Source organism: Opisthocomus hoazin, chromosome 3, assembly GCF_030867145.1.
Source record: "Opisthocomus hoazin isolate bOpiHoa1 chromosome 3, bOpiHoa1.hap1, whole genome shotgun sequence".
Lineage (NCBI taxonomy): Eukaryota > Metazoa > Chordata > Aves > Opisthocomiformes > Opisthocomidae > Opisthocomus > Opisthocomus hoazin.
Genome location: NC_134416.1, coordinates 47,298,453 through 47,323,571, shown reverse-complemented (window position 1 = coordinate 47,323,571; position 25,119 = coordinate 47,298,453). Strand labels below are relative to the sequence as shown.

The 25,119-nt window shown below is 40.7% G+C and overlaps 1 protein-coding gene and 1 long non-coding RNA gene across 8 annotated transcripts in view; one reads left to right on the top strand and one right to left on the bottom strand.

Annotated features, from left to right (window-relative positions):
- The window catches only part of PCMTD1 (protein-L-isoaspartate (D-aspartate) O-methyltransferase domain containing 1), a 47,077-nt gene extending 40,088 nt beyond the window's left edge, over positions 1 to 6,989 (bottom strand). The window contains exons 1-2 of one of the 6 annotated variants that reach the window (XM_075416162.1): positions 6,772 to 6,989; positions 4,730 to 4,849 (exon numbers count right to left, since the gene is read on the bottom strand). Coding sequence is in view for 3 of the 6 variants with exons in the window: in XM_075416164.1 (XP_075272279.1) it covers positions 4,730 to 4,740 (11 nt within the window). In the remaining 3 variants the exon portion in view is untranslated. The remainder of the gene's footprint in view (positions 1 to 4,729; positions 4,850 to 6,771) is intronic. The other 5 variants (XM_075416164.1, XM_075416165.1, XM_075416166.1 and 2 more) reach the window with 5 other exon arrangements.
- A 277-nt stretch (positions 6,990 to 7,266) lies between these two features.
- Positions 7,267 to 22,333, top strand: LOC142360850 (uncharacterized). 2 transcript variants are annotated; one of them, XR_012763438.1, is made up of 5 exons: positions 7,267 to 8,201; positions 9,029 to 9,181; positions 12,510 to 12,580; positions 20,837 to 20,972; positions 22,089 to 22,333. It is a non-coding gene; the product is annotated as an uncharacterized LOC142360850 (long non-coding RNA). The 2 variants fall into 2 exon arrangements; XR_012763437.1 differs by lacking the exon at positions 9,029 to 9,181.
- The last annotated feature ends 2,786 nt before the right edge of the window (positions 22,334 to 25,119 follow it).

The following is a 25,119-nucleotide window of genomic DNA, read 5'->3' as shown; positions in this document are numbered from 1 at the left end:
TTGCTGAAATTAAGCATCTTCTTTAGTGAACTTCAGAGTTGATTCTTTCAGCAATGCTCTAACTTGTGCACATTTTAACCACACCTATCAAACAAAATCAACTGTATCGAAAGTATGATTACCAGGATAATGACTTCAACTTTCTTCTCTTTTTTAACTTTGATATATAGACCATTCTATAGAACAGTGGTCCCGATTGGGTTGAGGAGTACTATTTGACAAATATTTAAAGAAAAAGCCAAGAAAACCACATGGTAATTCCTGAATATCCACTGAAAACATTTGCTACAGAAATAACACAAACTCTCAGAATAGTAACCACTTCTGATTTTCTCCCAACCACACGGTCCTAATTCCTCTTTCAAACAACCATTTATAGGAATCAAGCCTTTCATCTGGGACAAGGGCACGACAGGCTTATCAATGGCTGGATGTCATTCACTAGATAACTATTACCATAAACAATGTCAACAACTTTACCACTTCACTTACGGAAGCCATACATTGACACAGGTATCTTTTTGGACAAACAGGTTGTTTGTCTTTTTTTCTAAAAAAATATAAACAAAGAATTACAACGTCATCTCTGAGACGTTCTCTTTGAGCTTCCTTTCACTCCTGAAGACAACAGGAACTGATAGCAAGTGCTATTTGTTTTGCTTGAAGGACAGTACCAATACACAGACTTTGAACAGCTGCATTCAGAAGCACATGTATTCTTGTTTACTGTATTACTGCAGACTGCCTTTTGCTACATCTTAAACTGCTATTGTATAAGAACCCTGATTTGACTCCAAGATCTTCCCAGTAACAGTCAAATGCCTCCTGGTGGAAGATAATCCAGTATCACAAGGTTACTGCTATTCTTCCTAAAGATTGCTTAATTTGCTATTAAATGATAGGTCTATATTTCTCAGACTTTCACAAGCCAATTGTTAAAAAAAAAAAAAGAAATAATCATGATTACTGACAGCTTTAATAAGCATTATCTATTTAGAAATCACGCCAAAAAAAAGTTTTTGTAATAACAGCAAGCCTTTGATACTTGCTATGTGACTCAGGTGCTTAAACACAGACCTCTAGTACTATGTTAGGTGCTCAGACTAACCATAGGCTACTTGGCCTATGATACGGCAACAATTAGAGTTAAGTAACACAACTGAAAACTCTTCTGCCCACATCCTGTCCTTGCTTCCCCACAAATAAGCAAGAAGAGCTGCTGCTGTTGTGCAATTTAAGACAGAACGCAAAGTGCATAAAGCTCAGTGATGCGTCTTTTGAAAGGAACGCAACAGTTGGGACTGGAAAAGCAACCAGATAAAAGTCAAAGCACCACTGGCCAGAAGACTCATAAGAGGAGACCAAAAGAATGAACCTGGAGACACTCTAATTTGCAACCAGAACTGACTGTGCCGTCTGTCATCACCAGGTTCTACAAATCTCTCTGGACAGAGATCCTGCTCAGTCACCACGCTGCCGCACAACTGGTTGGCTGTGCACATATTCTTCGTGCATGTATGTATACAAACACACACAACCTCCAATAAAGCATGCATGTTAGAAACCAAGACAAAGACTGTCCCTTCTCTAACTTCTCAGCTACTTCTGCTTAGATTTATCTTGCCTTTTTTCTGACTTTAGAAGAATGCAGGCCTCCAGTAAACCCTATCTCATATCTAACAGCTCCATGGTGATAACTCTGATGCCTTATAGCACCTTCATATAAATCTCCTTCATGCAGGATTCCAAACATCTGACACTGCTATCAAACCACTTGCTCTAAGCCTATTAGTTTTTTAATTAGTTTTTAAACCTAATGGTGAGCTTTTTTGGCAAGTTCTGGATTGTTTCCTCCAACATGCTTTTAAACATTAATTCCATTTGTCGTCTTTTACATCCTAGAAACACTGCAAATTCAAATTCAACACTAATTTTGCAACTGTATGCTGAGCAAATACTACCGCGAGAAGATCTGGATAGAAATGCAGTATCTGAAAGAAATTCAAAGCCTCAATATTTTACATCACCTTAACAACACTCACAAGATCTTAAATCTCCAACTCCACGCAACTCATAGAACTCCATGTTCTGCACTTGTACAAACAAGATCTTTGCATCCTTTCTTTGCTAAACACTATACAAAACAAAGCCAGACTCCAAAAGTAGCCTCCATTAAACGTATCTTCTAAGTAGCAGGCTCCAGGTCTTTTCATGTCACAAGACAGCCCTCTCACCAGAGGAGCAGTTGACTCCAGCTCTACAGGGGGCAGTCACCTCCCCACTCTAGAACTTCCCCACGTGAGAATGCACCAGAATCTGTAGCCTGAGAGTTACCGTGGTGACTCCTGATGTCACCTCCAAACTATTTTAGGGCTGTTTGGGGTTTTGTCTTTTTTTTTTTTTTTTTTTAAACTGCCCTATGATGACTTCTAAGTGAGTGTTTTCTCCTCACGATGAAGGACAACTTATATTTTTGTGCTTCAATTTAAATGACTGATAAATTTCGTTGAGAAGTCAGTCACACACCAACTGCAGTCACAACATACAAGTGATGGACAACACAGCTGCTGTCTAGATACAACTTCCAATACTTCTTGCTTTCATAAATAAGTTTCTTAGGACTAACTGCCATTTCCAAAAACATCTTTATTTTCAGTTTATTTTTACTTCTTACTTTCAAGTTTTTCAGTAAGTTTCTGATCAGAAGTACATTTAACAAGAATTCACACACACGCATTCATCAGGATTTCAAGTTTCTGGGGATCAGTTAACATCACTGCCAACTTCACAGTAGCAACACTAACTCTGAAACATGAAGTTGGCATGATGTACCAGGACAAAAAAGACAGTGAACTAACACTAGTGTTCTGAATGGCAGCCAACTAATCTTTCAGTCCTGCAAAAAATTACATTCAGCATCCTAAGATGCTACAAATTCTATCCTTTCTTCAATGCCCAGAAGTCCAGTCCAATTTTCTTAAAGAACATAGCAGCAGCAACTGTTTTAAGAGCTTTCATTAAGCAGGACTGAAGCCTCTCATTAAGACCCAGTGCACACAAATAAGTCCCAAAGGAACTGGAGCACAGTAGCTATTTCCTGATGTTTTAATGCAACTATACCCATAATATTTAATATAAACTACTTCACTATTCCCTAGAACTCCATAAAAGAAAAAAGTAGAACAGTGCAATCACAACTCTGCAAAGCAGATATATTAAAAGAATACTCCATCAAAAAAAAAAAAATCCATATTTGTTGGCTGGAGAAGACAAAGCTCACAGATCAACTTCTGACCCTATGGGAAGATTCCTCGAGTGCCTTTAGGTCAGTCACATACCTGATTATTCATCTGCAAAACAAGATGGCATATATATTCTCCTCACTTTTGCTTTGAGGAATTTACATTCTAAGTAGGTAAAATAAATGAGATAATATTCAATGATGTTTTTGCATTAAAGAGTGCCAAGTGCTGCAGACTTCAAGGCACTTTTCCTACACAGAGAGCTAATTAATGATCAGCTGTAGAGCATCACTTCCAGCTCAGCAGTGTAAAATAGCAAATCTCTGTGACATTCCGGTGGAAAATGGGAACAAAGGAGGAAATGAAAAGAACAGGTACCTGTAAAGACACTTCTCATCCAGAAACAATGACTGAATTCTCAGGCCTTTCTCACCATGCACTGAAGACTTTGATGAGCATTCCCATACTGCTTAACTATTTCAGAATTGCTTTAAATGTTGGGGGGGGGGCAAACTCCTGACATAAACCTTTCTGGAACACTTCATGCAAAAAATATCTTGCCTCTATTGAGTTTTGGGAGCATCTTGGGGGGGGGGGGGGGGGGAAGTAAATGTATTTACCCATGTCTTGCAGTAGGAACTTCAAATTTTATCTTCGTGTAACTTTTTCTTTCAAGTTTGCCTGAAGAAACTCACAGCCAATGTGCTCTTTAGGGACTTCCATCTCCACTAGTATCATGCTTAAGCCTACCTTTAGCTTCAGAATACACACTTACCACCTGAAAGCAACCGCACATCAAGTTTACAGAAACACAGCCCAGTGACTGCTCCGGTACAGTCCAGCACTGGCACGGAAAACTACAACACATGTCCAGCAGTCAGGTCCTATTCTTAGCCTCCTATTCGGCAGCAGACTCTTCAAAAGGAGCTGCTGCAGCTTGGGGCAGTCACTGACAAGCAAACAGAAGACTGCGCAACAAAAATCACCACTGCCAAGATTAGGACTATAAAAATGGCAAGATCTCATATAGAGTACCACAAAATTGAAACTGGCTGGTCAAATACCTAAAGCAAGTCATGACATGAAGTCTGAGATGGGAAGAAGAAAACCCAAAGAGAAACCCAATTAGGAGAAGCAGGAAGATTTTTACAACAGTTCTGGAGTGAAGAACAGAGATTATGCAGGGAAGGAACCTAATCCTGCACAGACCCAGTGATAACATTTGGCTGTCCAGTATCACATACTTTTTTTTTGTTTCATGACATTCTCCTCACTGCAGACCTCCCAACAACATCCAATTGTTTTTTCCCTTGCATTTCTGAGGGACTCTGACTCTTGTAAAGAACATCTGGCTAAGTGCCCGTCTCCAAAGGCCTCATTGTGGCTCTCTGACCTCACTCACGTACTTCTTACATTCCTATCATTATATTTATTCACCCAAAGTCAGTTAAAATACCAACAGATCTTTCACACATTTGTCCACCTACACATTCAACATATTTTTCAAACTTTCCCAACAAATCAGGCAGGGGTTCTGCAGAAGACAGTTCCATTTATCCAAGCCTGATTCCTTCCAGAGATGGTCTGCCCAGAGTGAGGTAAGGGTCCTGTGGAGGAAAAAAAATGTATCTCACATATTATGATTCATTTGCAAGAATAATGAATTATGGTTACAAAGGCATTCTCACAATACACTGTCATTTACTAACTTCAAGCGTTAAGATTTTTTTCATCTTAAAAGCATTTCTGCAATACAAAGGGCACACAGTCAAGAGGGACTGAGTATCTTCATTAATTCACTGAAGTGTTGACTAGCCTTACCTGAGTCTATTTTTTGTGTTAGACTCAAAGTTTCAGAAGAAACCTTACTTCCTTGAGAAAGTCTGCAGTTCAACTGTGCTTGACTTCTACTTGACAGAAGCAAAAAACACCCACTAGGAGAACAGTATCTATGTGGGCACTGCTAAGTACTGCAAGGACACATTCTCCACACATCGCAGCAGTTCAGTATTTTCATCTCTTCTCTCATATGCAGACCCTAAAGATGCTTTCCTTCATCTTTCACCAAGAGAAATGAACATCCCTCGCCCCTCCACCATAGGAGGTTTTTCTTTTTCCTCCCTTTGCTGTCAAAGACGACAGAGTTGTAGAAAGCAGGCCCAGGGTGCTGACTGTGTATCAAATAAATGCCAAGATTCCTCCACACCCCCCCCCTTCCTTCACCTTCCTCCAACTTCACTGCGAGTCGCTGACAATCGCCGAGGCAGGGGGAAGGAGGGCGATGACAGAGGAGAGACAAGACCCGCACAGGCACAGAAGAAGCCGGCCCGAGGTTTGGGGCGAAAGAGGAATCAACATGAACCGCAGACCTCAACTCAGCTACAGGCAGACGTGACCCCGGGACACCTCCCGCGAACCGATAACAACAAAGCACACAGCGAGGGGAGGAGGTGGCCGCCCCGCAGCGAGTTCCTGCTCCTCCCCTCACGCTGCTCCCAGCCAAAACAGAGACCACAATGTAAACAGAGACGAAATGTGCGTTTATGGCAAAGCGGGGCGCAAAGGCCGCCTCCTCCTCCCCTCCCGGCTCCGCCAGGAAAGCTCACCGGCCCCTGCCTACCGACCCTTACCGGGCGAAAAGCGAAGTTACCGGGCGTCCTGCACACTTTGTTTATGCAAACAAAGTATTTTTCCCCTCGCTGCTGCCACACCATCTCCTCTCCCGACAGCACAAATACCCTTCCCCAGACCACAGGTTTTTCCCGAAACAAAACCAAGATGATGCCTCACGCTCCCTTTCGCCTCCTCCAAAACGCCCCGGCCTGGGAGACACAGCCGCCACAGACCCCCGAGGTTACGAGGGCTCGGGTGGGGGGAGCTCAGCTCCCGTCCTGACCGCGTTTCCTCAAAGGCAAAGCCACCGGCGCCAGCCGCCACGGGCAGGAGGCAGGGCGCACAGGTGCTGCGGGGGCCGAGCGGGGGCCGAGCGCGGCCCTCGCCTTCCCTCTACCCCCTCCTCCCCCGGATCTCAAGGCCGAACCTTCTCTCTTGCCCCCGTCCCCTCACACCTGCCTCGGGCCCGCGGCGGCTACATCAGCCCCCTCTCCTCCCACCCCTTTTTGAGCCAGATATTATTTATTACGCAGGCAGCGAAAGACGCGGGGGGGGGGGGGATAATGGGCTGCCGAGGGCGTTCGCGCCCTCTCCCCGTCCCGTCCCTCCGCACCGCGCTGAGGCGAGCGGCAGCAAGCCCGCCCGCGCCCCGTCCCGGCTGGGCGAAAACAACACCACCCCCACCCCCCCCCCCCCCCCCCCCCCGCCTCAGAAGGGCCCGCGCCTGCGTGCCCGCGCGCGGGGCCAACGGACAATGGGAACCGGAGCGCCCGGGGAGGCGGGGGGGGAAGGGGGCCGGCGGGCCGCGCTTCCACCCCGCCGCAACTCAGCGGCCTCCGCGCCCCACAGCGCAGCCGGGGAGCGCAGTTCTGCCCGTCCCGGCTCTCCCCCCCCCACCCCCCCCCGGGACACTCACCCGTTCTGCAGCGGGCTCCGGACCCTGCGCGGGGCGGCAGCGGCGAGACCCGCCGGGGGGGGGGGGGGGGGGGGGTGAAGCAGGCGGGGAGAGCGCTCCGGTCACCCGGGCGGAGCGCAGCGGGGGCGATCGCCGAGGGAGCGGGAGCCGCGGCGTCAGCCTGCCCCGGCCCGCGCGTCGGCGGGGCCCGCGGGTCGCTCGCGTCGGTGCGAGGGAGCGCGCGGGGCAGAGGGGCCCCAACAGCTGAGAGGATGTAAACAGAAGGTCACGTGACCCTGCCTCCGCGGGCGGCCAAACCCCCTCCGCGCCACGGGGCGGCTCGTAGGTGGGAGGGGGAGAAAGGCGAGCCGCCGCGCTTTGAGCCGTGATTGGCCGTGCTTCGCGAGCCCGAGAGCCAATGGGAGGCCGGCGTTCGCGGCCCTCGTCACCAGTCGCCTGGGGACGTGGGGATCCTTGTCCTCACGGTGGCGCGCGGCTAGCGGCTGTCCCCTCCCCCGCCGGGCTGGGAGCGCCTTCCCGGGGCTGGGCCCGGCCGAGTCCCGCCGCCCGCGGTCGCTTGTCTCCTGGCAGCCGCGGAGGAAGGGAAACAGCACCGGGTTCTCGCAGCGTAGGGCCGGGCCGGGGGCCGGGGCCGGCCGGGGGGGGGGGAGGAGGAGCAGCAGCACCGCGGGAGGACGGCGGAGGACGCGCAGCGTCTCAGGCCCGGCTTTTAAAAAAATGCGCAAGGTGCCCGGTGCCCGTCCGAAGTTGCTCCGCTTTCACCAGGCCTCACGACGTTAAGGCGTTTTCTCCGACGAGCAGAGGCCGGCGTCTCCTCAGGTCCCGCCTCTGTAGGGCCTCACCCGAGGGGAGTCGGCCAGCGGCGCTGCCCGCTCCCAGAGAAGGGGCTTCGGACTCGGGTGTTGCCGCCGCTCCGAGAGGCGAGATGGCTTGAAACACGGCAGGGAGGAAGAGAGATCCCAGGGCGAGCTCAGAGGAATTCGGGAAAGGGAAGGGAGTCGGCGGGAGTACGTGGAGGTCGAGGCAGGCGGGGGCCCCGGTGCAGGTTCCTGAACCTCGAGGTGATCGAGAGCGTTGGGTCGTTCCAAGCCCTCTTGTCAAGTGCGGTCTCTAGTGCACGGTCTCACATTTGGGTTCAGAGGCGGCTGGAGGAATGGCGTGAGGTATGGGGAAAGTAAACTGCTTCTGGTGAAGAAGAAGTACGCAGGTGTCGGGACTTGCAGCAGCTTGGCTAATCGGTTTTCCATTGCGGAAAGGAATGAGAAACACCACAGATCAGTATCAGAAAATGCATGATATTCCCACTTGTGGAACAGTAAGTTCATACTCACCAAAGGATCGGGCAAAAGTGTTTATGGCATAGTTTCAGGCTACTGGATGTGAAAACCTGAAGATACAGAGTGGATGTTACAGTAAAAACTGCATTTTAGGTAACTTGATGACATTTACAATGATGGTTTAATCTGGGCTGGCTTAAGCATTGAGAGGTTTTCGAAACGCAGCTGAGAGGCATAAAGTTTTGAGCTTTAGCCAAAGTTTGAGTACTGGTGGAACAGGATTTCTAAGTAAAAGCCCTGAGAAATGAAGTACACAAAAATGTACCTGGTAAGGGGCCAGGAATGAGTATTACTCTGTTGGGGTGCAGAGTTAGTTAATACTTGCAGCACACAATGGTGGTAGATGTCAACAGCTGAGGTGGAGATAATTGGAAACATGAGAGGGACAGTTTCTGCTAGGCTATGACTGAAAAACAATTTGTCTTTTGTTAGCTGGATTGAGGGTTTCAAATAGTCCTACAAATTGCCATACTGTTGCTGCTGTCACTGATGCCCCCTTGTATGAGAGAAATGGAGGGGAGGAGAAACACATTCCATTTTTACATTGAAATATACCTTTCCCTCAAATAATAAAGTTTCATAAACAAAAATAATAATTTTTGCTGGCTTTGAGTATGGAATACTTTTTCTAGTAAGAATTTTTAGATACATGTAATAGGTGCGTAGAATTCCCTGCCTGTGGTATGTATGAGGATTTCCACGTTTTCATTCTCTCTCTTTCCATCACATCCTAGATCTTCTCGTGCATGACCAACAGATACTCATTGTCTGTCAGACAAGATCCACTTAATCAATATTCACTCAGGACAGGAGTTACAGCCGTATCTTGCTGATTTAATTGTAGAAGAATTTTTCAGATAGCTTTTTTCCCTGTAAATTACTGTTATGCTTGATCTGGTACCATTTTTTTCCATTTACAGTGGACATGGACACCCAGTTAGGAAGGTCATTTTGCCGTCTTCTCTCAGAGCTGAAAAGAAGCTTCAGCATTTAGTTCTAAGAGAGATTTCTACTCGAGCATGTACAATTCTCCAAGTCCACTCTAGCTCCCATCATCCATTGTCAAAACAGGAGTAAGTTACGTATTTTCTGTTGCAGTATATAACTTCTGCATCTTGATGTGAAACAAGGTGTGTCTTGATGTGACGTTATTGTCACATTATTTAAATTTGAGATGTACATAATTTGGGCAACCTGTCTTTTCATTCAAATTTAAGTTAATATTCTCAAAAAACATAGCTTAAGTATTACATGACAAACCCATCAAAGCTCTCTATAAATTATCTGAGTTCAAAGGCCATATAGAGCACTTCCTGACTGAAGCACAGTGAACGTCCTTTCACCCTCATAAAACAGTGGGCTGTGTAGGCTAAAGTGCCCCCAAAACTTCATTATTCTGTGAAAATTTGGGGGTTTTTTTACTGTGTCTGCAGATCTAAGCATTCTTTGTTTTCTCGATACTTTGTCCTGATACTCTGTAATTTTTTCATGATCATTCAAATAAAGAAAGTCTGAACTAGGTGGAAGACCAGTTTGTCTTCATTCTGTGCTGCTGGTGAAAGTTGTAACATTCAGATGCTTAACAGAAAAGTACATACTCAAGACTGCCACTTTTTAGATAAAAGTTGCTACTACGGATCATTAAAGTTAAATATTGAGGCTTAATTATTACCATATTGAGCAGAAAATTAGATATGCACAGAAATTTACAATGAAAATTATTCCAAATAAAGTTGATGTCCTATATATTGAGTAGTTAGGTGTATTTAATTTTGTATTTATGTAGAAAAAAGTTGTTTGTTAGACTAAAACAGCATTCTGGCCTTCCTAAAAATGGCATTAGCTTAAAAGCAGAGTAGTACAAACTGTGTTCCTTGAATGTAATTCTGTTAACGTAAAACTAACAAATAATGTGTACTTTATATTGCTTATGTTTTTGCACATCTCAGTTCAGTTAATGGCAACAATTTACATATGGCATTTAAGTTGGCTTGATTTGAGTCAGTTTCAACTTTTATGTTCTGTATTATTGAACAATTGTTTTTAAATATTTTCAAATGTTACAGGAAATACATACAAAATGAGGATTTTTATTCAAAAGTTATTTTTAGAGATATATGCCATTTTGGTAATTGAATAAAGCTTAAACTTGTAAAATTTTTGATGGAGCTTGAGCTGACAATGTTTAAAATATTTCTGATGTTCTGCAATACAATCTAATTTTGATAAAGTTATAACAGTGTAATATTTTGTTGCATTTCTTAAGGTTTGGATTTCTTAATTGTTATCCATACCAAATAAGAATTTCTTGTCTCGCTTGTGTAGCTATGGAAAGCTAATGCAAGGAGAAGAACTTCCTATGATTTTGAAGCAGTGATCATTTTCCAATTTTGCTGTTTTCCGTAGTTAATGAAACTGGTAATTTATCATTGAAGCTTTCACTTTTTGCCTTGGCTTTCATTTTAGGTGAGTGAAAAAGACATTGTGTGCAAAGACATCGAAATAAATCCTAATGTATCTGTTTTAATTATGGATATTTACTGTTTTGTGGGTCATCTGCCATTTGTTTTTGCTATTGACAAACATCTGAAAAAAGTGTTCAATGTCAGCACTTCTTCAACCACATTTGTTATAACTAGTATCTAGCTATATAGAGGTTCAGTCAGCTTGAGAAAAAAAAATGAAGTAATTGATGGTGGCCCTGAGATCTAAACAATATGAGTTCCTTCTTTATTGGAAGTTATTTCTGCCTGAGTTTTTCAACTGATGCTTTTTGCAGGCCATAAAATTAACTAAAAAAAAAAAAAAAAGGATGTACTTTTGGGTTTGCGTGTAGTCCAGAAAGTCCATGTGAAAAAATACTAGTAGTAAAATAGAGATGAACCAGTGCAGAATATGTGACAATCAAAAGACTATGGAAATGTAAATAGATAACCTGATCCATAAAGTTAAGGTTAAATTTCTGTTTAAAGCATAGACCCGCTCTGTATATTGCGATGGATTGGCTTGAGTGGGCTGATACAAAGATCTGAGTAAGTACTACTTGATATGACATCATAGGCAGACAAAAAGCTAAGACAAAAATTGAAAGTAATTCTTAAAATAACTTTGATAAATGTTAGGATTATAAATTTCTTATCCAGAAAATAATTCCAATTGCTAATGGTTTAACTGAATAAAATAGATGTGAAAGCTATAATATTACCAATTCTTACATATTTGATGTGTTTTTTTTCTGACATATTTTTCCTTAATGAATATGTCTGTCATCTTCCGTTATGCCGATGAAGCAGGAGCAAAAAGTTGTCCTCAAAAAGATGCTAGGACCAGAGTTTTCAGAGTTAATGGTAGTTGTTGTTTCTGTTTCATTATTCTCATTAGAGGGACAATATTTGGCTGATGTAGCACAGTCATTAAATACTAAAAATGTTGGAGCTGGAGAACTGGACAAAGAGTTTCACCAAGAGCAGCCATAAGTAGAATGAGAAGAATCCATTGTTTTCTGAACTTATCCTTAGTCCAGTGTTTAGGCTGATACGGAGATCAGAAGGTTCTGCTTTCCTTCTCTTCCACAAAATTTAAAAAAATAGTGTCTTCATACTGAAACTACACTGAGTGCTCATATGCTTTTAATTTATGTTTAAAACTTACAACTTTTGGTGTGTCTTTGTTTTACATCCTGTTTCTCATTCATTCTACATACAGCTAATTTTTTTCTCTAGTGTTCACAATCTTACTAGATTTCCTTCCTCTAATCTAATCTAATCTCATTCTGCTCTTTTGTTTCATCTTTAATGATCAAGCATTTTAAAATTATAGTTGATTTACTGTATGTGTTTTGTATGCCATCTCATATTGATTCCTTCCTGATATTCTTGTCTTCATACAGTATATGCATTGAGCTCTTCCGTTGTCTTTTTAATGTTTCTTTTCACTGCCTTCTTTCTTTTCCTTTATTTTTGGTGAATTTTCTTTATTGACAAGCTTTGACTGGTCGATTTTACAGGTGTAGAACACAAAATGCCTGTGATATATAAAGTAGCGGCTACAGTTTTCAGATGTTGTCCTCTGCTCCCTACAGTAGGTATCACTTCTGGCAATTGGATACAGTAAGCACATACTTCACACTGTATCATATGTTGCCACTGGCATAGCCTGTTTCAGGAAGAGTGCTCTGAAATGTAAAAGTGCTGCAGTGGCTTTCTCCTGTCCTGCAGACTCGGTCTTCCCGCACTAACATCTTGTCTCAGAGCAAAAAATACTGTACTGTTGAGAAAATTACAAGTAACACAAAGGCAAAAGTAATGAATTAACTGCTGGAAATCAGTTTATTTTATCCTTAAAGTTTGGCCTACCTATCATACTTATAAAATGTTTTATTTTTACCGTCTTTTCTTGCAGATATTGGCGTGTACCTTCTGTTGCTCTCATCTGTACCCCAGCAGCCATCATGCCATTTCCAAAGATTTATAGTAAGTAGTGTTCCCAGGAAGGGAACTGGATCAGCCCCCACAAAATGCCAAACCCAAGCTGAGTGTTCAGTTGCATGTACAGGACTGACCCACTCATAGTTAAGCAGTAAGAGAGTAATCTAACTGCACAGTCAGCTATGACGTTGTAACCCCCTGTTCTGATGAGTAGCAGAAAATCAGGCTGGCTCCATAGGCTGTTAATGTGGACCTCTGAAACTGGAATGCACCTATGCTGCTTTCAGGTGTGGCCTGGCTCTGGAAGTAGTTCAGTCACATTTGTATGGTGTTGCTTTGACAGGTGAGATTTGAAAGATTTCACCTGTAAGAGTGGTAAGATCTGCATATGCAAACAAACCCAGCGTAACTGTTTTAGATAAAAGTGGCTGTATGCTGATCAAGCTTTAGATCAAACATCTCCCAAAAGCTCTGGAGCTAGCTGATGGAAAAAGGCATCTTTAAAAGGAGTAAATCATCATTTACTCCAGGCCATGTCTGTGTCCCCGGTTAGTCTGGAGAAGAGGAGGCTGAGGGGAGACCTTATGGCTCTCTACAGCTACCCGAAAGGAGGTCATAGTGAGGCGGATGTTGGTCTCTTCTCCTAAGTTACTAGCGATAGGACGAGAGGCAGTGGCCTCAAGGTGCGTCAGGGTAGGTTTAGATTGCATATTAAGAAAAAATTCTTTACTGAAAGACTTGTGAAGCATTGGAACAGGCTGCCCAGAGAAGTGGTAGAGTCACTGTCCCTGGAGGTGTTCAAAAAACATGTAGACATGACACTTCGGGACACGGTGGTGATGGGTTGACAGTTGGACTTGATGATCTTAGAGGTCTTTTCCAGTCTTAATGATTCTATGATTCTACTTCCTAGAGTACTCTGACTGGTCTTTAAGACGTACTTGCCACTTTTTTTTCTTTGAATACTGCACTGTCTGTCCCTCTCCTGCCCCTTCAGAGAGGCAGTTTGTACTGTAACCTTTCTAAGGCATTTGTAATTTTTAGGAATAGAGATTTTCATTGCTGTAGATTTTGCAATACAGTCTTCTCAGAAGCACGAAGCAATCTGAACAGTGTTACAAATGCTGCGGATCATGATCGTGCTCCTCTGAAGCACACAGAAACAGTTCCAAATGGAATGTGTTGAGGTTTGAGTCACATACGTTTATTTGGGATGCCTGTAATCTGTTCATGCATCCCAGCTCTCATGCCCCATGTAAGTGATCCCAACCCTTATCTGCTTCATCAGAGGAAATAGCAGCAGAAATTTTGGTGCCCTGAGGAAGCAGGAATAGCAGTGATAATTATCAAAAGTGATATACCCGCTTGCATCTGGTTAGGAGGGTGCAGGAGGCTTTTTTCCTTTGCCATGAAATCCTCTGCCAGGGGAGTGTTAGTACTCTCAGGCCACCTGGAGCAGTCATTTTGGGAGTGCTCCTGGCTGCAGGCAAAGGATGGCACAGAACCAGAAGTGTTATTTTTGCTCTCATAAGTGATGCTTAGTTTATAGTTTAAAATATTGAAAGCACATGCTAAAAAAAAAAAAGGTGAAAATTATTAAAATTAAATGAAAAATGAAATTAGATGCAATCTGTGGCCGCAGACATTGGTCTCAAGGATGTGTGTCATGATCAGCTGTCTGGCCTTCTTCAGGTTACTTTTCCAATTTACTGCTTGTGCCTCTGTGTTCTTTTTTTTTTGCTTTCAACCATTTGTAACTTGTCTTAGAGGTATATTAGGATACAAAACAAATGTGTCAGCAGAAAGTGTCCTATATTATCAACTCTGTCCCGACTCATTGATTGTAAACTGCAAACAGAGACATTCTCCATGGAAATATGGTGATTTGTCTCTGGCTGTAACTGACAGTGAGTCAACAACAGACTCTTTGTGTCATCCTTTGCTAAAATCACTAGGGTGTTTTTCTAAATTTATAATTTCTTTATAAGCAACACAATCCTTCGAACTGAGAAAAATTATATGCCACCATGATTAATAGTTTGAAACCTAACAGTCCATGAGCTTCCCTTCAATGAATCATGTTAAAACCAAGTTACTGTATTTTGTATCTTAAATAGTAGCAAAATTTTAATCTGAAATTAATAGATGTTGGGAATTTGCCTGTAATTTTGCCTGACTTTGTTAATCAAACATGCAACAATATGTAATTTAATTTATATGAATTACAATTTAACTTGGCGAGTTTTCCTTCTATATATGGGCTGATAGTACACTATAATTAGTCCTTCTACTGATACTCAGCTGGCCTGTGTGCAAAAATTTCAGAGGCTTTTAAGACCAATCGTTTAGTTAGAGTGACAATCTATTAGGTATCTATTTCTTATATGCTGCTTTTCTCTTTAAGTAGGGAAGAGAAGGAGAGCTATCTGCATGTTGTAAATACATCAAGAATCCAAATGTCTCTGGTTTCATTGCTAACACATGTACTATTTTGGCAAAGTGAGGAGGTTAACTTTATATGATCTTTTTCCTAAGAGAATTCAAGTCTTTTAATCAATAGGATTGAGTTGTTATGGACATTAATTTAGTCTTCTTTTGGACTGTATAAAACCATCCTTTATGAACAGACTACCAAAAAGACAAGGAAACAATCATTTCTTGTATAGAGATTATTAAAGTGCTAATTTTTTTAAGTTCATAGAATATAATATTCTACATTTTAAGTATTTTTATGAGAAATGGAGAAAGAATACATTAGGTCCAACAGACTTAACAAAAGATTTGTGCTTAATATTCAGCATGCAGATTGCTTTTTAAAGGTCTTCTAACAGAACATAATATTTTCTTTTAGCCTCCTCCAAATTCTTGATGCTTTCCAAAAAAACAATTTATGTTTTCCTCTAGATTTGGCAGAGGTTTTACACCTATTTTTTTTGCTTGTTTTTGCTTTTTGGATGACGTGTTGACTGTTAATTCTTTGGTATATGTGCAGATGGTTGGGGCAGTAAAAGTGAAACTTCATAACTGTGTCTGAGGAGCACATTGTTTAGTAAGTCAAATGAAACTAGATTGTTAGCAGAGATGTAAAGGGTCTGTGGAACAGATCTGTTCTCAGCCAATTAATTAGAGTGCTTTCCTAGAATCCCTTATCTGTGGTTGTACACCACACCTTTAGGTATAGTAGAAGAAATTAAATGGCCTGAATAGTCTCATCTGTTTTATTCCTCCGTCTCTTGGAGCAATGGTGGGTAAGGTACAAATTATGAGAGGTTAGCTAGGTAAGACACTGCCATTGAAATTAATTAATTGAATATGGGTATGGGGAACAATACACATCTGAGTGAACTGTATGGCAGTAGCAAGCATTTGGTTAGTTTCACGGCTTTATGGCCTGTAAAGGTAGTTAGGAGAAGATTAAGTGAAGAGTTCAGGAAAGAAGAGGGGTGAAAGGAGAAGGCAAGAAACAAAGGTTGTGAGAGATACAAAAAAAAGGGTATGATATGAAATTAGGATCTGAGAAGTTACAGAAGGTTGCAGAAAATAGCTAATGAGAATTATGCAAAATGAAGCTCAAGATTTTAAGGTTGTTTTTTTTCTTTTGGACTACACAAATCTCTCTTTGGCCATTTCTGCAGCTGTTTCTGCTAGCATTAACTGCAAGTTATTTTGTGCCTTCAGCTATGCTTGTACAAAGCTGTATAGATTGAAGCACAGCTAGACCCTAGAGTCTGCATCATGGAGAATGTTTCCCTTGCACATTTTGTGAAGGTTCTGAAAAGCAAGAGCAGCTAAAGAAGGAAAAGAAAGAAAAAAGATACCGAAGGCAAGTCTTGCAAGTGAAGTATGCTGATAGAGTGGTAGACTTGGACTGCTCCATGCATACCTGTTTGCATCATATGCTGAGTGCTTTCAGGTTGTGAGTGGAGATCCTAAGTGGGGCTCATCAGGGCCATTACAGCCTATTGGTGTACTCAACCCTGACATAGAGCTTTTCAACTGATGAAGCTCAAATGGAGCTCTTTCATGATGTGACTTGGCAGGCCAGACTTTGCAGTGAATACATGAGTGCAGGGTATAATAACCAGATTAAGATTGTACTGATTAGTCATGTTTAAGGCATGCCAAGTTAAAAAACTTCTGATTGTTTCAGATGACCTTAGATAGGCATTAGGTCTCTTGTAGAAATTATATGGCCAACTGTTGTGATAAGAAATAGGTTTGTGATCTTTCTAATTTGTTTTGTTTAGCCTAATGCATAGATCTTAATGTGGAATACAAGGACAAATAAGCAGACCGGTGCTTGTGTTAAGCCTTGAGTAAATGCCGAAGGCTGATGTTTTCCGCTTACTGCGTGTTGGTAATAGTGGAAGATATTGTTAAAGCAAATTCATTCTTGAGTGCGAGTACAGGACTGAGCATTTTGTACTCCAGAGGATCTGAATAAGTGCCTAAGTCTCCACCTTTTAAATCATGTGAAAAATTGCTTCACCCTGATTCCTGGCAGTTCTCAATTTTCTATTAACTCAAAGAAATAAAAAACCTAAATAATCAAATATTTGGCAATAAAAAACCTATAAATCTTCATAGGGATTGAATGCCTTTAACTGTTTTACTCAACCTCTTTCTAATTTTTCATACAATTACATGAAAAGAAAAAAATCCATTGAAGAAAACCCAGGTATGAGAGAGGAAGATTTATTTGACTGGTTTTTTTAAAGTATGAAAATTAGTCTGCTAAAGTCTGCAACTTCTCAAGTAAAATAACAGCCTGAAATCAATACGACTACATGCAACTGTGAGGCTATACCTATATGGCATTTCTTCTCATGTGTGTGTTGAGGCTTTCAGTGGCAAGAAAGTCTTCAGTGGACTCTGAGGTGGAAAAGTACAGATGTATTCTGTCGACTATATGCTATATATCATAGCAATGGCAGAATCTGATCCTGGAACAATTAAAATCTCAGTATATTAAAGAAAAATAGTAAAATTATTTATTTTATATGCTACATTTGCCTCTGTATGACTTACGACCCTGCTAATGAAGCAGGCAAAAATGCGAGAATAATAAAAACCTATTTTTCCTCACCCAAGGAATGAACTGTGTTTAACTGAATTGTTGTGCTTTTTTTTCATTTTCTGGGATATAATCAATCAGAATCTGCACTTATGAAAATGTTTGACAGTGTATAGGCAACAATGTGTTAATATTAGAGAATGCCCACTAATTATTTCTGTTGGCTTTTCTGTTTTTAAAGTCTGTATCTAGCTAATTTTTAGGTGTGTCAGTGCTTCATATAAGCATTGCTTACTGAAAAAATAGAACTCAAAGCATACTCTAGATTACAGATAAATCTGTCTGTGGCAGGTAACTTGCATATTTAGATTGTGCCAGCATCAATTTAGATCAATGAACAAAGTTTACACTTAAATCTCACTTTGGCTTCTAAGTAGTCGGTAATTGCAGAGACCTGCTGGTTTAACACTCTTGTTGTCTAGAAAGAAGGCTTACGCTGCAGAATGGGAAATGAAGCTCATGAACTTTGCTTTCTATAAGAAACTAACTGATACTTTTTCTCAGTGTATTTTAATTTGCCTGAATAAAACCATTTGTATTTTTGGCATATAATAGCAAACCAAAGACATAATGAATACAAAGTTAGTGATTAAGACCTACGAATAGAACAGTATACAAATGGTTTCAATTCTCTAGGTCAGTAGAAGCCACTAGAAAGTACCCAGCATGTAAATAAGCATGTAGCTAAAACTTGTATGATAAATGAAATTATTTGGTATCCAACTGGGTTCATGGGATTTCTTCATATATGTCTATATTAAGGGTAAAATTACACAGATGCATAAAAAATAGATATACAAAACAACAAAAAACTCACACAACTGAGGCTGTTTAATCACACTCCACTTTGTTTGTATGCGTCTTTTAATGTTTAAAAAAATACATGACAGCTACTGCATAGCTCTTCATGTATTTTATGATAGTCTTCTACCTTCCAAAAGTTGCAAGAATCTTTAGAGGAATATTTAGGAATATAAAACAAAAAAGAATTGCAGTTATTTCCTGAACATCAGCTGTGAAGAAGAGAAGGTAGAAGCATCTTATTTTCTGGAATAATTCACTAGAAACAGATTTTTAAAAGCCACAGTGAAAGATGCATCATAGATGTCTAAGAGCTGTTCTGAGTATTTTTACAAATGGCAAACCTTCCTGGATTCTAGTTTAGGATTTTTTCTTTTCTGTTATAGACACAAAAGCAGCTTTAGACATTGTTCAATCCAGCGTTATCCCAGATCCTTAAAAATGTCTGTGAAATTTCTTGGTTAGAACTTTTGGGCCCTTTAGACCTTTACTGTCAGGGTACCTTCAACTCATTGTGTAATGTGGGTATGCTGCTGTTGCAAGTTCATCTAGCCAAGTAATCCCCAGGCTTTTTTCATGGCCTTTCATTTGGTACTATTTTTACTATCACTAACATTAATAAAGTCAGTGTATTACCTTTCTTTATTCTGACTTTCTACCCTGAAGCCAGGAAGGGTCATTTCATAAGATAACAGTTGATCATCTTTAGCGATTAAATATAGGAGATGTCTTACAGAACCTTCATTTAATTCATTCACTGACCCCCTTCAAACATGAGAACTAATTTGTTTTGTCACAGGCTAATCAGTTTTCTGCAGCAGAAACAAACTAAGTATATGGTTGAAGTGTTTGTGTGGCTTTTTAAAACTAATTTAGCTGTTGCAGAAGAGCGACACCATTCATCACAGTCAGAACTTGGGAATCAAACACAATCAGATACTGAGAGTCCAGACCGTAATAAGTACTTGATTTGTGACTCAGAGCTGCAGGGGACTGTAATGTCCGAAGACATTTGTAGTTAGAGGATGACATATGTACTTCATTTCAGAGAAAGCAAAAGGCTTTGAAACACAGAAAGGTAAAGACCCAGCATTCGAGTAATGCCAATTGCTTTCTTAGTGAGACATGATGTAAACCTTCCAGTATGCTAGGATGTAAATCTGACCTGCTATAACCAGTTTCTAAAATCTCAAACCAACTTACTCAATACCTGCATTTTATCTGAAGCCATAAAAACTTATAAATAAAAATAAATAAATTTTTAAAAATTAACTGGTAAACTTCTTCCTTGATGGTTATTGTTTAATCACCCTCTGAATATTCTTACAGTTATTCCTGTACACTTTTTTTTTTTTTGTAATGGTCACAGGGAGTCAGTAACACTCAAAGGTGGTGTTATTGCAAAGGTCAGTAACATCCCAAATCTTCATTATTTCCTGTGCCTAATAGTAGAGTATAAATTCTTTGGGAACAGAGAATGTCATTATGTGGTTTTATGACTGCATCTCACCTGTGTAGCTCAGCTATCACAATGCTCCCTTTTAATAGATCAAATAGCTTCTGACCTGATATTGATGTAGTGATCTTTCTGCTGACAACTGACAAACTAAGGGATTTTGCAAGAGTTGCTTTCAGAAACACAGTCATTGGTTAGTGCAAAGGACAGAGGGAGGTATGTTGCACTGCTCCTAATTGTTATTAATTTTCAGTGGGACCTTGGATCTGTCTTAAAATGCGATTCATATTTACCAAAAATTTCTCTGAGACACCCTATTTATGTCAGCACTGTGTTGGGGAAAGCTGTAGAGAGATTTGTGTTTATTCAGCGTCTCCCAGCTGGGATGCTAACACCGGAGAGCTTGATTTCTTCAGCTTATTTTTAGACTATTTTTCATCATAGTGTAATTACTAGAGCAGCATTGTAATGCTAGCAAAATGCAAAAGCTCCCAGACCTGAAACACTCCAACATGGTTGGGGAGAACTTAAACTAAACCTGTGATACGAATTTGACAGGAATTCTTCCTCCTTCAAACAGAAAATAGGCTGTTTCTCTGAAAGGACATGGATCTGCCAGCCTATTCATATAAGTAAACACTTTTACCCATAGAGAAAATAAAGGACTATGGCATTCATTATTTCTGCCGACTCTTGTTATATTTAATACCAAAGACCTTAGTGGAAGTTGCAGGATATTTTTTAATACAATTAAATAACAGTGAAGTAATGATACTTTTCATTCCCATAGCTTTTCAATGTAAAGATAATTATCTTCCCAGATCTCTGTAGAAATCATTCTCCTTATTTTATAGAGAATACAATGAAGCACAGCAAGGTTAAACAAATTTCTCAGAATGAGAGAAAAATAGGGAAAACCAAGAATAGTACTCTAATTTCTTGTCATCTTGTTCTGTTCTTTTTTCACAAGATCAGCCTTTATTAAGTTGTCATCTGAAGCACTTTTTAACAGGTTATACCCATGAAGAATTTAAATGAGAGGCTTCTGAAGTTCATTTAGGAGATGAGCTATCAAGATGAGGGATATAAAAAGCATTGCGCTGAAGGTGAGTTCTGTCTGGTATACACAGTTTAAAGTCACTGTCATGCTGCTTTATTGTTTGCAAATTGCTAGTGGACTTTTCTTTTCATGACTGGAGTGCTTACCAAAACAAAACCAAAAATGTCATTGTATAGGAGAAATAGCCAGCTTGTGGTACTGCTCGGTTCCTCTAAGCATACCAAGTCTCCTGCTACTGTAGGGAGCCTGAAATACTGGTCATGTCCTCTGGTAGCTTTTGTACTACAAGCCTTACATTTTTTACAAGGTAAAGGAGAGTGATCTATAATTCATCACATGCAGGGACAGAGCTCTTAGCTTCTCTTTGGACCCTCATGTCTGATTATGGAGATTTGGGCAAAACAGGGATACCCGCCTTTTTTCTTTTCATTCTTCAATAGATTTTACCAGATTTTGGAAACCTCAAGGTGAAATCGCTACAAGCAAAACATTCTCCTGGCAAATGATATGATAGATACCCAGTTTAAGCAACTTTAAGAGAAAAATCAGTATCAACACTTAAAGTCAGTGGTTTTATGCAAAAAAATTATATTAAACTATAGGCAGTATACCAAATGAGGTTCCTGAAGTGGGTAAAAAATTACAATCCTGACACTTCTATTTAGATTTGTCTTTAGGGGGATGACATTTGGATGAGTTCAAAAGCTGTTTTCATGAGTTTTTGCAAATTTCTTCTACAGCAAAATTTAGCTTCTTTCACCAGGCATCACTGCCAGTTGCCAGGAAAGTGTCAGAATTCTTCTCAGTAAATCTGTTTCTACAAATTTGTCTCAGGTAGAAAAAACATTTTTGCAAAGAAAATGAGTCTTCTGACTAAAGGGGGAAAAAAAAATCTAGTGATTTGGAAAGACAGCCCTAAAAAACCTTCTCGCTGAATGCTGTTTAATTTTGTCTTTGTAAATTTTTAACAATATTATTAGTATCCTTGTAGTAAGTTCTACTGTTTACTGATCTATATTGATACAAAAAAATGCTTTACAACCTCAAAAAAATTTTTGTAATAGGTGAGGATAGAGAGGTTTCTACACTGTACAAAAGAGCATTTTTTCTCTAGTTAAATGTTTCTCTCTAATATATTCATTGTCTATTTCACATTTTATAGGTTAGCAAGCTCTGCGGTCTGTGCTTAAATAAGCCAGTACAGTTGCATCTCACAGTGTGAAAACAATTGTGCAAAATCAGTTATTTCTTCAAGTCCTGAATGCCACTAATGAGGCATACTGCTGATGGGTGGACCCCAGCTTACTGTGGTGTGAAAGACCAGAGCTGCCTGCATACGTAGCCTCGTACACTCACTCCCCGAAGTGGTGATGCTAAGGAGTATTCTGTAAAAACACTAGAGTATTTCTGGTAGGACTTGAAAATAAAATCTTACTGCAGCTCTACTTGTTTGTGGGTTTGTTTTTTTGTTTTTGAATGCCCAGTAGTTCCTCGGTAAATGTGTAGACCATGCTTGAAGGGTCTTCAAGACCCATTCTGAAGTTCAAAGCAAATACTGCATTCTAAATACATAAAGGAATTGTAATGCTGTGTTTCCATCTCTTTCTGTGCTGAATAAAAAAACACTCTTGGGTGGATTTTAGGAAAGAGTTTTTTGAAGAAACGTAGAGAAAGCTTCTATAGAAGAAGAAGAAAAGAATTACAAGCTTAGACATTGCTTGGAAAGCATGTATTCTGTAAGAACACAGTTTGATCACAAAAATATTACACTTTTTATTGGGATTTGTCATCACAGAATCACAGAATCACAGAATAGTAGCGGTTGGAAGGGACCTCTGTGGGTCATCTAGTCCAATCCTCCTACTGAAGCAGGGTCACCTACAGCAGGCTGTAGAGGAACTTGTCCAGGCGGGTCTTGAATATCTCCAGAGAAGGAAACTCCACAACCTCCCTGGGCAGCCTGTTCCAGTGCTCCGTCAACCTCAGAGGGAAGAAGTTCTTCCTCGTGTTCAGACAGAACTTCTTGTGCTTCAGTTTGTGCCCATTGCCCCTTGTCCTGTCGCTGGGCACTACTGAAAAGAGCTTGGCCCCATCCTCCTGACACCCACCCTTCAGATATTTATAAGCATTTATTAGGTCCCCTCTCAGCCTTCTCTTCTTCAGGCTGAACAAGCCCAGCTCCCTCAGCCTCTCCTCGTAGGAGAGATGTTCCAGTCCCCTCACCATCCTCATAGCCCTATCATGTCTAACTCTAGTGTAACAGGCCTCAGTCCAGATTCTGTTGCAAAACCTCCATTGCTAGACTGACTTCTGTCAGAACCTATGTGTTTCCTGCTAACTTACGAAGTAATCTTTCCATTTGGAATGAGCGTGGATGCCCTAACATAGAACTTGCAGTCTGAGGGCTAGTCAAGCTTCTAAAAGTGCAGTGCTCCAGGGACTTAATGAAGGTCATTCAGGATCTGAGTCTGCGAGACACACTAGTATGTGTCAGATAGGAAGGAGAAATACATTCATTTAGATAAGGATTGTGTGTGCAAGCATAATGCCATTAGTTTTCCTTTTCAGAAGTATTCTAAGTAGAAAAATGTCAAAAGGCAAAACCCTAAGAGAACCATTCTGGTATGATTTCTTTTATATTTAAAGATAGTGTTCAGGAGAGGCAATACACTTGTTAAAAGGGTAGGTGTTTTAGTCTGAAGTGAAAAATGGAAGGCATTCTGTAAAAGACTTGAAAACAAATTCATCACTTCACACATTAGGCTATCTAGAGATGAGATTTTGGCACAGCGTTTGAGGATAAATGGCATGTCTGTTTGATCAAAGCCATTTTTAGAGATTAGCTGAATATTAAATATGTAAAAATACTTGCCTCTAACAGGTATGTAATTGGCAAGAATGATCAAAGTGTCCTTTCAAATCTCTAGACAGATACTAAGTATGCATTTTCCAGTGTTACGAATTTTACTCGGTTTTTCCTTTTTACAGGAGCCTCCTCATCTGCTTTACTTGAGGAAAAAAATCACGCTGATAAAGACGACTTCTTTTGAAAGGCTGGAAGAGGAGCATTTGTTGTGATACATTGATCCTTTGGAAGCAGCTGATAGGGGCAGAGCCCACTCCATCACTCAGGAGTCTGACAACCCTGGCAACAGGCTGGCCAAACTGCATGAATCTGGTTTTTGCATTACTTACATCCCTGTGGTAGCAGCTGTTGTCATGCTATTAGCCTTCTGCAGTCCTCATGTAACCTCTTGAAACTTATATGGGCTCCATGCTCTGAGACTACCTGCCAAATGTTTTAAAAAAGAATCATCATCATCTCTCTCTTTCTTTTCATTTTCAACCTGGGAGAGAAATGGCTTGATTAGTTTGGGTTATGATAGGAAGCCGGAGGAAATCCAATCAAGATTTTTCAGCCTGAAGGGTTTATTTCATTTCATTCATTTCCATGCAGCTGAAGGTAATGAGGTTATGCAGGTCTGATTTCAAAGGGCACAATTTTGAAACGACGGGTATTTTTTAGGTACACTATAGCTTTAAATTGGTGATTTTGCTGAAGTTGCATATACTGGAGTATAGTGCAGTTTCTTCCCCCAGTGATATGGTGGCTAAGCAGTGAAGACATGCAGTGATTTTTCCCCCCGCCCTGCTCCCCACTAAAGCCTACAAGAACAGATCTGCTGAGTAGGAAGTGCTATTTTTACATAATCACTTTTCAAACCAGAGCCTTACTGTAGACATTTTGAAGAGACCAAACTCAGCATCCTAGCAGTCACTTCTCCTCCAGCTGCAAAACTGTGTATGAGAAGCTGTAGTGTAGGTCATTTAATAATTTAAGAGTCTCCTCTGTTCTGCTGTCAACTAGCTGAAGTATTTCCAGATAAGTGCTCTTCACATTTCTGAGGTTAGCCATCCAGAAATTCCTTGCTTACATACAAACAGCCTATGATTGCCAAAAAGAGATTTTTGACTTGTAGGTATTTAAAAAATATTGTAAATGTAATTATTTTGTTTTGAAAATTCTTTTGAACTTCCTGGGATGCATTGCTGTAACATCTGAGCATCTAATTTATTCTCTCAATCAGCCCTTTGAGACAGAGAAATGTTATTGTTCTTATCCTCATTATTCAGATAAGTGTTTTGCTTAAAACTGTCCAGGACTTGCATAAAAGAGCAGGGAGCTAAGACCA